This window comes from Aphelocoma coerulescens, chromosome 5 (genome assembly GCF_041296385.1).
Source record: "Aphelocoma coerulescens isolate FSJ_1873_10779 chromosome 5, UR_Acoe_1.0, whole genome shotgun sequence".
Taxonomy (NCBI): Eukaryota; Metazoa; Chordata; class Aves; order Passeriformes; family Corvidae; genus Aphelocoma; species Aphelocoma coerulescens.
In genome coordinates, this window is record NC_091019.1 from 27452430 (window position 1) to 27464490 (window position 12061).

General features: G+C 46.2%; 1 protein-coding gene across 1 annotated transcript; it reads right to left on the reverse strand.

Moving 5' to 3' along the window:
* Positions 1 to 249: 249 nt before the first annotated feature.
* LOC138111440 (transmembrane protein 178B-like) lies at positions 250 to 11312 on the reverse strand. Its single transcript, XM_069017237.1, has 4 exons — positions 10928 to 11312; positions 4048 to 4161; positions 3029 to 3166; positions 250 to 1895 (listed from the first exon to the last, which is right to left on the reverse strand). The coding sequence occupies exons 1-4, from the start codon at positions 11310 to 11312 to the stop codon at positions 1651 to 1653; spliced, it is 882 nt and encodes a 293-aa protein (XP_068873338.1). The 3' UTR covers positions 250 to 1650.
* Positions 11313 to 12061: the final 749 nt, after the last annotated feature.

Below are 12061 nucleotides of genomic sequence, written 5' to 3' on the forward strand. Positions count from 1 at the left end.
ACACTGCAGTAAGTGTACTGTGACATTGATGACCTGCAGCTCAGACAGCATCCCCAGTTCTTGCCTGTGCAGCCAGTGAACAGCCTACAGCCTTGTTAGCCTTGAAACTTTTGAACACTCCTTTTGCAAGGGTGAACACAATTCGCACATGAATGATGTTTTAACTTCGTCAGTTGAACGTAATTCTTGAAGCTTTAACACTGTTGCTGGTATGGATATTAATCATAAAGAATTCGAGGTTTCATCCACTGAGCAAGTCTTTCAGTACTTTTAATGCCAGTTGAGAATTACAACTTCCATTTAAAAATTACACTTTTCATAAATACACTGACTTTAGCATTAAGTATCTTACATGCCACTGTATTGTATTTTAAATACAATGTAAACATCTCCAAATGCTGGCCATCTCATCTTCACCTGTGCAGTTTTTGAACGCTTGGGAGAGGGGCGGGGATGTGAGAGGAAAAAAATAATAGCTCAATGAAAGAAAAATGCACTCCAAAGTATTTTGGCTGATGTTCCTGAGTTAGCCCTAGTACTTGTGCTGGTACCAAGGTCCTTAGTGCTCATTTTGGAGAGGGATCTTGTTCCAGCAGAACATGCTTGTTCTACACACGCTGTGCTCGGGGGCATTTGACACTGGAAGGGGGTGAGTGGAGAACTGAACAGAAGCCACATGTTCCTGAGGAAAATACACTGTGGTTCCTTTGGACACTAATATTAGAGGGGGCTGTACATCTGCTATTTTAGCAGTACTGTTATTTGAGCTCAGGGAGAATTACTCATCTCCTTTCACAGAACAGGAGTTGCACCCACAAGTTAGTTCAGAAGTGAAAGTTGATCCTGGCAGCTCAAACTATGATATATTTTGAGAAATGTACCTCTGGTGGAATAGTTAAAAGCTGCATGTTGCATATATATCTTGGGTATGTTAGCCAAATGAGTAACCTTAACTGTGTAAGAAGCTGAGAAAAACTTTCCTCTGCTTTCCCAAAGTCCATAAGAGTTTTCTTGCAGTCTTGCTGCAAGAAAAGTCAGCTAGCTCCTTTTGGAAACAGTTTGAGTAGTGAGTTAATAGCTGAATCCACAGCATGGAATAGCACAGGTTTCTGATTTAAATAAATACTAAGAATGGGCTAATTCTTTGGCCTAAACCTCAGCTTAGATCAAGGTTCTTTTGGGAAAGGATGGCCTGAGCTAACACTAGACATGCCTGTTGCAAAAGTGTTCAAGCCAACTTCACTTAGCTCCTTGCCCTAAATTGGGTCTGAATTACACAGACCTGCAGCAATAGAGTTGGTGCGTAAACATCCCTTACAACTGGACAATTACAGGACCATGGAGGTACAGTTCAAAAAACAGCACAAAGAAAGACACAACCTTGGACTTAATCCCTTGTAAACAGAAGAAAAACAAATTGAAAGAACTGTCCCCCTTAAACCATCAATGATCAAGTTGCCAATAATTCAAACCTGGAGTTACTTGCAATGTCCGTGTCTGCGACTGGAGGCTGTAGCAGTGTCCCATGGGCTGGCATTTCAACAGCTCTGGCACTGCTCTCCATGCGCTGACATGCCACCTCTTCCTGGTGTTAACCCACAGCTCTGCCCAGGCTGCGCTTTCCAGAGTCTCTTCTCACTCCCTCTGGGGTCACACGGCCCCATTTTCTTGTCTGGGTTTTTGTACAGATGCCCGGGAGGTGTTGAGTGATGGGGCCAATGTGCAGAGGAACCCAGCCAGCAGGGTGAGGCCCAAGCCCCCCCAGGCACAGAACATGGACCAGCCATAGCCATGACTGATGTCCTCTGGCAGCCCATAGACGTAGCGAGGATAGCGGGATAACTCAAAATTGATCCCAGCTACGCATGTGCAGAGTGAGATGATACAGCAAGTACCTGCAGGAGAAAAGCAAGAGGGTTCTACACTGCCCTCAGACAGGTTAATTATGCTCTGTTTTTTTCCCTTGGTATTTTCAAAGTCATGAATTTTCAAAATCAAGAATTACCCTTGGGGTTTTTTCTGCAGTCCTACCAGCCACTCTCCTGATAAGGCAGAGGAAAAAAAAAGGGAAAATATGTAGGACTACGGCATACCTCACTTCACAAATAACCAATATTGCCTTAGCTCCTTTCATTGCAATTTTGAACTCAGTCATAGTTCATCATGCTTTGATTCTCCTGAGACTATTTCCAGTGATTAATGTCATCAGGTTCCAGACAGTACTTGGGCAGTTTCTTCTATGAACGGTAATTAGCTCACTGAATCCCAGGGCTGCAAAGCACAGCACTGCTTGGTTTCCACTAGGAACACCCAGACTTCTGCCAGCTGTACCCTAGACCCATAGAGAGTGCCCAGGTTTTTGTTATCTGCTACAAATTCACTAAACACCTATACAGAGGAGAAAAAAGCCTAAGAAGGCACAAGGCGCTCTAGTATGTTTAATATACACTAGTACACAAGACTCCAGGTCTATACTGCCAATTTTCGAGTTGAAAAATCAACATTCAGAAAAACATTTGGTCATACAGAAAGTCTGCTCCCATCCAGGACAAATAGATGTAACAGCCCTGGCAAGCACTGAGCTCACATTCTTATCACTGGGCCAGTGTTCTCCCAGGCTTGGCTGGGTTTGGACTTCATCACTACACGAAGATCTAAGCATCTTTGAGTACCAGAAAGGTGCTCTACATTAACTTATGTTTGTTTGTTATGATTCCTAGGGAAAACTGAGCTGAGCTGTCTGACAGGAGCCACAGGCTGCACATTTGGAGCAAGCCAGAGGAGTGCTCATTGTGCACATGGTCCCCATGGCTACACACCAGCTCTCTAGAGCAGAAGGCTCATACACATACAGTGGGGTCTACTGAGAAACATGCAAATACCCATGCAAGCACAGGTCCTGCAGTGGTAACTGCACTGTGCTGAGAGTTTGCTGCACTAAGTAACTGCTTTGTGTGGCTGCTGACATTACTTTTACAGGACAGTAATACTGAATGTGGTGACTTGAGCAGAAGTGAAAGGCTCTCACCTCCCATTAGGAAGAGCAGCCCAGCCACGTACTGCATGAGCTCCTGCTGTTTGCAGCAGCCCAGCACACCAATGATCCACCCAAACAGGATGATGGAGACTGCCATGCCAATGAAGCCAGCTGTCATCCTCCGCAGATCTGAAGAAAGAAAAAGGAGAAAAGCAAGACAAAAACATGAAGGTGGCAGCACCTAGGGAGAACAGCCAGGAGAGAGCCCAGACAGATGTGGATTTACTGGTTCTAAAGTTTATACTTCAACCATGGACTTCTCCTCCTGTAGCTTCTTTGAGGTAGGTAGTTTTCCCATTACACTGAAACTAAAGGAATCCATCTAAATTGCCTCCATTGTGCTGGGCACTGTGCAACTGCACAGCCTTTCTGTCCTGATCAAGAGGAGTACCAGCCAAACACTCCCCAGCATGGGAGAGAAGGGGTGTATCATGAACTCATGTTAGTACTGCAAGGGTTTTTTTTTCTTTTATTTGGTGTGGTGTCTTTCTTTGAGATAGAGTTTGTACGGAGAGTGTCTGCTGAAAATAGAAGCAAAAGAAGCAAGAGAGGACACTGAAGAGGACTAAAGGATTAGTGCATGAGAGGCAACAATGTGAAGTGAAAAGAGGAATAGTGAGACAACAGAAGCAGACAGCAGATCAATACAGTATTATGGGAACAACTCCAGTAACAAGCTCTAAAAAAAAAGCTTGGGCTTGGGTACCAGTGACATGAACAGCACTTTGTTATCCCCAGTAAAATTGCTGTTCTTGTCTCCTAGTTCAGTCTCCAGCTGAACTAGGATTTCCTTGGCACTGACTCTCACATGACAGGGGCTATGTTGAATCCAAATCTCATGTCTCCTTCCAATTATACAGTTAGCTGCTTGTATTTCCTCACTAATCAATCTGTATCTATGCTTAGAGCCCAGTGCCATGCTTAGACAAGTGATTCCGAGCCCTCAGCCAGCATTGCATTAAGGCATTAAGTAATCCAAACATCCTTGTGCCCTGCTCTGGGCTACTTACGGAGCGCGTGCCACTCATCCTGCCGGATGGTGTTGGTGATGTTGATGGGTAAGTTGCGAGGCAGAGAGCTGGAGGTGTAGTGGTACTTCACAGCAGTGCAGCGCTGAATAACTCCTGTAAAGAGACATCAGTGTGAAACACCATGAAACCCCCGTGCCTTGCACTTGCTGCTGAGTTGGCTGGCCTGGCAGAGCTCGCATAGGGGAAGCCTCAGTTCAGCAACAGAGCAAATGTAACCAAAAAGGAGCTGTTTACTTCAAAGGATTTGGGATTAGGAGGGGAGAGAACCTACAAAGGAACACTGGCAAAGCAGGAGCCAGGTGCTGACCCTCCAAGAAGCAACAGCTGAAGTTAAACAGTAATGACAGTCACCAAGAACATCTCCAGAAGCTTTCTAGAGGAACTGCTACGATCTCTTTGGGATGTCTAAGGAGACAAGAACATGGCCAAGTACCAACAGGACCACTTCATCTCTGAGAAGACAGAGTTGAAACACTGAAAATTTTGAATGAATGCTGGGAAGTGAACTGCATAGGAGAATATTTTGAATTCACTCCAATAGTCATTGGCTCTTTGCTTTACTTTCAGTGAACAATAGTACCCAGGTAGGCTTGTTTCCATTATAGCTGAAAGAAAAGTGCACCTCAGATGTAAACCTGAACTTACAAACACGCTCTTCTTGAAAGGGATTTTTCATTTAGAAAATGGGGGAGAATAAACATGGATGATGGGGTAGAAGAGAGCAACCAGAAAGGTAAAAGAGCCAAATAGTACAAAAAGTTCCTCTTAAACAATGACTACAGGGTCATTACTGCTATTTGAACACTGGAGCAGAAGAACCATTCAGAAACAATCAACTGGCCAGTGAGCTAATTAAGCTGGTGAACAAACAGACACCAGAAAACCCAGGAGAAGAACTGAGCTTTGTGTGGCTCCCACAGCAATGAGAAGCATGATTTTGTTCTCTAGCAATGTTCACTGGCACTGTACTGACCTGGTTTCTGCAAGGACCTGCAGAGAGGAAGCCCCCATTTCACAAGATTATAAATTGCATACGAGAGGTCCAGGCAATTCCAGCCATCAGGCCAGGGAGGGGAAGGTGATCTGAATTTCCTCACAATTCAAGTGGCTGGCATTCTCAGCTGTGCTTCCCTCCACCCTCTTCCCTTGATGTGGCTCCCTGCTGCTCCCCCAGCACCACAGAGCACTTCCAGGTGTACACCATACACAGAGTTGCTGCCCTTCACCTGCAGCCAGTGGCCCTCTGTGCTGAGCAGTGCTCCCTCCTTGCAGTTACCTCAGGACAAGGCTGTAGAGCCACCTGAGCCAATGATCAGCAAGACAACCCAGTGACAGAGGGTGCCAGTTCATTTGCAAAGGCTGCTGAGTTAAGAGCCATATACAGCACATCACAGTATCTAATCAAATTTCCTGTAACTGCTAACTGAACTCAATTTCAATGTTGAAACGACTTGCATGTGTTGTTCAGAAATATGTATATAGAACAAACTAATGACATCAGATTTCAGATTATAATGCACTGGATTCATTAAAAGTATGATCTATGCCCTTACACTTCCTGATCATAAAAGTAGTACATATGAAGCAGTATTTTAAACAAGAGCAAGGATTACTATTTTTATAGCTCATTAAAGAAAAAGCAAAGACTAGAGACGTATATCCCTTATGATCAAAGCTATGGACTTCTCAGCTGTCACTGAGAAAAATATTTGCTCTTTATTATTCCAAGAGTTTAACATGTAAACTAAAACTAAAACCTCTCCACCTTCTCATACAAATCTGGTTATTTAGAAATTCTTGGATATCAATTCCTTCTGCCTCTGGTTTAAAAACTGTTATCCTAATCCTTTCTTCCCCAGAATTCAAAGTGCTAATTTTATATAGGTAGCACATACTATTACATTAAAACAGCAAGTTTGCAAAAAAAAAAAAACCTCAGGAGTGCACAGATTTCACAGCTTTTGCTCAGTGCTGACCGCTAATCCACAGGCTTGGTGACAGCCTTTGATTACACCAGCACAAGCCATTTTTCCAACAAGATTCCATTTTCCCGAGAGCACAGGCTGGACCCACTCTTGAGTGTGAGCCACTAAAGGCAGAACAAGGGAGGCCTCTCTCTGTAGATGTGCTAGGACAGCTGAAATAGGCAGGCAAGAGAGTAAGGGGATCAGGGAAGCAGTGAGGGTGATCTCTCAGCTGAGTATCTACCCACTTTCACCCAGAAAATTGTAACACGCAGCCAGGCAACCTTCAGTAGCTGGATTTTGCATTTGCCATCACTAGTTCATGTTTCCCATTTTTTGAGTGAATCTCTAGGTCTCACTTGCAGAGATGCCATGCAGATATGATGCGAATATGGCCAGGTACTCCACAGGACTGCGTCTGAAGTCATGTAACACCTTGTTCTCTAAGTACTCAAGAAAAAAAGTAATAATCAAAATCAGGTTTGCAGTCCCAAAGTTATTATGAAGTAAAAAGTATTTCAAAGGTACTCCAGTAAGTCCTTGGACCTGAGCCTTACATACCTGAAATTACAGTCTATAAAATAGGGACAGCATCCTGCCCTCCATTTCAGAAACCTGCTAGCAAAGTGATTTCCCTTTTGTTTACAACACACTCGGACAAGCACCATAAGAAAGCCTGCAAAAATCAAAACCTTTGCCTTCAGACAAGGGCTTGAATAGAACAGTCATGTGGTGAACAACAAGTGAGCATTGTCTGTTTTGGCACATGAGTACATTGGGAATACAGGACAGAAGGAGGCAGGTGCACAGGTCATTAGCTTACCATAAAGCACACATCCAAGAAAAAGGTTAGATGGACAGCCTGATCCCAGCATTTCTAAGGACCTTAAAAGAACACTGTGAGAGTCAAACTGCATGTACAATTTTCTTGATTAAAAATAAACATGAACTGCAGTGAACTGCATCCAGCAGTGTCACACTGACACTTTCATGGCCCAGCTACATGCCTGTGCCTTCTCACAGCCAACATTGTTTCTAACACCTTGTCTTCAATGTGGTTTTTTTTACCCCTCAGGACTGCAACTGCAGACAGGTTCTCCTTGGAACTCACATAACCCTTGGAAGAGTACATGTGAGTGTCTCTGGACGAGTCCTTTCTCCTGACTGAATATGAAGGACATGAAAGGTCAGAGAATTCTTGCTAGAATAGCCAGATAGCCAGGCAGAGCACAGGCCCCTTGTTGCTAAGCTGCTAGAAACATGGAAACACCAACCCTGCTGTGATACATTCAGTTTGTAATCCTGGATTTAGCACACCCTGACTTTCAGATTAGTTTTTGTCTCCAACTTTGAAACATGCAGGTTTTCTCTACACAATGTGCCGGAGGTTTATGAAGAAATGGAGGGGTTCATTTTCAGTTCTGCTCCGTGGCCCAGAATCAGAGCAGTTTGACTCTCACTCAGCTGGGAGACCCACTCCTGCCCATGAACAGCCATGGCCAGTTAACTACCATGTGAGGCCTCGCCCTCCCCTCCCCTCCCTCATGCCCCAGGACCAAGTGGCCATTGAAGCTCCCTGGCATTTTCCTACCATTTCTGCCCAGGACTGTGAGGAGCATCACAGCCATGTGTTCACTCTGTCCACATCGTCACCCAAGGGCCACCAGACCAAATAAATCAACCTTCCTTCAAAATACCACAAGAACTCTTACAGATCACACTGACAGATCATACTTACCAAGGGCCATGACCAAACAGATCAAGTTTATTAAACATGCCACTGTAATAGATCCTCTACAGACCTCACAGTCAATCCTGTAACTCTTCCAATTTATCATCAGTCGGAAAGAATGGGAAGTACAGACACCAGGACTGAGCAGTTTTCTCTCAAGGGCCTCACTACTGCCTCAAACTGTTGTGTTCCTCTGCTTAAGCACCCAGTGGCTCTCCTCACTTTCTCAGCTACATTGTGGTACCAGGGAGCCTTTTCTGCCCAGTATATACGAGATGTACCTGTCCCATCCCAGAGACTTTTCAGAGCAAGCCTAAAAAGCAATAAAATCCCTGGTTTATCAACAGTGAAGAACCTTTTATTTCTTAATTCCTTCCATTTAGGGATGTTAAAGCTCATGTTGTTCAATGAGCCCACCAAGTTATCCAAAGCAGCCTATTAGAATGGGCCTTTCCCAATTAATCATTTTCTACTGTCACCATTTCGCAAGCAACATTTTTTTACTCTCCTAATAGGTAGAGAAGATCCCTAAACAAGATATAATAAATCCCTGCAGGACCTTACTACTTAAGAACACTCCATGCATATGGTTTTTGTTGTAGCATCAGTTATTGAATGTGGAATCCACATAGCACAGGCTCTACAAGACGACATGTAGTGCTCATGTTCTTACACTCAGAGAACCCCTCCTTATACATGCACAGAGATCCTCTCTGTTTCTCCACCAAATGGTTCAGTTCTTTGGCTTCTGTCTCTTACTGATTGCTAATCTCCATTTCCCCCATGTGGTTTTGTACATTATTTTTTCTTTTGCCTTTTAATTGTATTTTTTTAAATGAAACTGTGTATTTTTTCACAGTTCCAAAATAGTGATTTTGCATTTTAAGAAAAATCCCACATATCATTTCCATCTTACATTTAAACATTTCCCACTTCTCAGTTTTGCACTACATTTTCGTTTTTTTCCTTTTAAATATATGACGTGAATATATTTTGCTTTTTTTAATATCCTAGATATAGAAATGGATGTTTCTACATGCATCATTAGCTACAATGCTCAAGTATGAAAGTTTCCATGAAACTGCTTTGTATTAATAGCAGTAGATAAATACAGAACTAGAAATCCATTGAATTATCTAAATGGATAAGCATATTTATGGACTTAAGTAATTTATTCAGAATTCAAGAGAGACACAGAAAGGAAAGAAATCTTATTCCAGAGAGACTAGAAGAAATGGAGACTATAAACCCAAACCAAAATTACCACAGAACTGTGAAAAAAAAAAATTTACTCCTTTTATCACTAAAACCCTATAAAAATATCTAGATTAAGGAATACTAGGAATAAAGAAAGGCCTCATACATCATCAAAGAGATAGCTGAAAACTTAATGCAAATTGAGGAGGAAGCAGGACTTTCAGCAGTGCACAGTAGTGATCTTCAGGTCACACCAGGGAAAAAAAATACCTGCTTTTCCTTTTCAGAAGCCCCAGATCTGGTACCATGCTTGAGAGAACAGCTCAGATGCAGCCACACCTGACCATCAGTCAGAAAAGGCTGCTTAATCACAGTTGTCAGAGAAAAGACAGACACAGTGGGAATGAGGAAAGGCTGCTAGTAAAGCAGGTCAGGAGAAGGGATAAGAGAGTCATATCTATTTAAGGATCTGATTCTACAAGAACTATTATTAATAATTTCCCTCTAAAAGATGACACATAAATCTTTACAGTAGCAACTGCAGACCTAATAGGCAAAGAATATAAGGGGAACAAGGCTTTTTGTAGGGAAAGGCAAGGTCTTTTATTAGAACAGCTGGGGGAAAAAAGGAAATGAAATAGACAAAACATTTTGGATGTAGAGTCCTTCCAGTTTTACACATCAAACACCGAGGAAGACCATTCCCCACCCTCTAATGCCCTCATGCATGCAGAATGCAGACTCTAGCCTCTCTATGTGACTGTTGTAGCGTTGGGAAAATACCTCAGAAAGAGAAGTATTGAGGACCAAACTAGTATTCTTCCCATCCCTTCCTCCCATCTTAGCTAATCTTAATAGGAGCTGAAAGCATTTTACTTGATGTGAAGCAAAAAAATAGATAAGTATTTTACACGAGAGCCACAATTAATAGAAAAAAATTAATGAGTTCCCTTTCAGTGAAAGGAGTTCAGCATTGAAATAAAAATGAAATCGCATAAAATGGATCCTAGGAGAATAAATAGAGAAAGAAGCTAAGCACACAGCACTAGAGTTTCTAGAGGTAAGAGTCACTGCTGTGCACTGGAAAGAAGGGACAAAGACGAGCTGAGATTCACAGTGCCAGTCTATCCAGCCTCTGCTGTGCAGGACTGGCGTCACAGTTGGAAGCCAAGCTGAAGAACTGCGCTTGCTTTCTTAAGATAGCATTTCCATTTTGTGCCTCAATGGAAGCACTTTTCCCAACTCCTACTCTCTCTGTGCTAATATGTACCTGCTGGAACAGTAAGTCCTGTTATTTATCATTAACCATACATAACCCGTTGACTTCATGGGTCAGCCCACTACATTATTTGTACCATCAAATGCAGGACTTTTATTCACACTTCATGGCCTGCTTGGCTTTGTACCATGTGCCACAATAGTAGAAGATCCATAGCTTTCTCTCCCGTCACCCCGAGGGCCCTGAGTGACATCTGCCATCTGAAAGCCTGGCAATCTACTGCAGCAATGAGAACTCCCTCATGCTAGAACGGGAACAACAGGTCCCTTTCACCTTGCTGCAAAAATCACAGCGCTATAAACAACACTGCTCATTTCTCAGCACTCAATTAGAAGAAAGTGCCAGGGTTAGGAGGATGCCCACCGAGAGTCAGGCCCTGCACTGGGCCCGCGAAGGGGCTCTCCGAGGACGTGGTCCCACCCAGCACTGCAGCATTTTTAGTAGAGAGGGAGGAGCACAAGACCCCGGGATGGGGTCAGGGCCGCGCTCGCCCCCTCCCGCACGCCAGGACACCGGGAGCCACGCGTCCGTCGGGGCTCCATCCGCGCCCGCCCGCCCGCCCGGTCTCGCCCCGGCAGCGGCGGCCGCCACCCCGCCCGCAGCCCCGGCACCCCGGCGGGACCGCGCCGACACCGCGCTCAGCACCACGGACAGCGGCGGGGCCGCCACCGCCCCCCGCCCCCGCACCTTTCCGGATGAGCTCCTCGCTGTCCGGCTCGTAGCCCGCACGGTGGCAGCGCCTCCAGAGCCCCGAGACTGTGGAGTTGAAGCGGCGGCCGCAGTGCGAGTCCAGCGCGGCGGAAGCGGCGGCGGCGGCCGGGGCGGGGGCCGGGGGTCGCCCGGGCAGGAGCGCCCGCGGGGGTCGGGCGCGGAGCGGCAGGTGCGAGCTGGGCGCCGACATGGAGCCGGGCGGGTCGCTGCGCTTGTGGCCGAAGCCGCGGCAGCGCTCGCGGTGCCGCCGCGCGTCCGTCTCGTACCAGGAGTCGGTGCCGATGGCCACGGCCAGGAGGGCGAGGGCGGCGGCGGCCAAGAGCAGCCCGGTGCCGCTCAGCGCCTGAGCCGCGGCCGCCATCTTACCGCGCCGGGGGCGGCAGGGGCGGGCGCTTCCCTGCAGCCCGGCTGGGGCCGCCGCCCGCGGCACCGCCCCCGGAAGGGACACGGGGCCCGCGCCCCCCGCGCCGCGGCACCGCGCCGGGCTCCGTCCCGTTCCGCGGCATCCCCCGGGCACGGCCTCACGGGGGTCCCGGAACCCCCGCCGCAGCGCCCGACCCCTGCTCCGGGGACCGAGGCCCACCCCCCCCACCCTTGGCAGAGTCCGTGTCCGAGGCGGTGCGGGGGTGGCCGCGGGCAGCTGCCAGGGCTTGGATGACCGGACCCTCCGAGCCTTTCCGCGGCCTCCTCTGGCATGGCAATCGCCCGTCCCGCTGGTCTGCCCCGGGCAGAAGGGCAGAGACCAGCCCTGCGCAGGCCGCGGGAGCCAGGAGTTTTTCAAATATACACGAAATACAAATACAACCCGCAACCTCAGTTGTTGGCATTTGGATTATAACTTCTCCTCAACCCTTCATTATCAGTTAATGGAAAATAAGGCCTGAAAAAGCTGAAAAATGTCAATCTATTTTATGCAGTAAGAAGCAGATTAAATCCAAGCCATTAATTAAATGCAGCATTTATAGGGGCACAAAATCTGTTCTGATCCCGCTTGTTGTATAGGACTTGTTACTCCAGCTGCAGCACCATCAGTCAGTCCCCAAAGCCAGTTGTTAGGGCATTGTGTCATCAATTCTGGCCTCCAGACAAAATGACCTAGTGCTATGCTAT

Excerpts from the sequence above, each read along its gene's own strand:
- LOC138111440 (XM_069017237.1), bottom strand. The coding sequence starts at position 11,312 with ATGGCGGCCGCGGCTCAGGCGCTGAGCGGCACCGGGCTGCTCTTGGCC. Across the intron at positions 4,162-10,927 it reads CGAGGAGCTCATCCGGAAAG|GAGTTATTCAGCGCTGCACT; the intron begins GTGCGGGGGCGG and ends GTCTCTTTACAG. Across the intron at positions 1,896-3,028 it reads GCTGCTCTTCCTAATGGGAG|GTACTTGCTGTATCATCTCA; the intron begins GTGAGAGCCTTT and ends TTTCTCCTGCAG.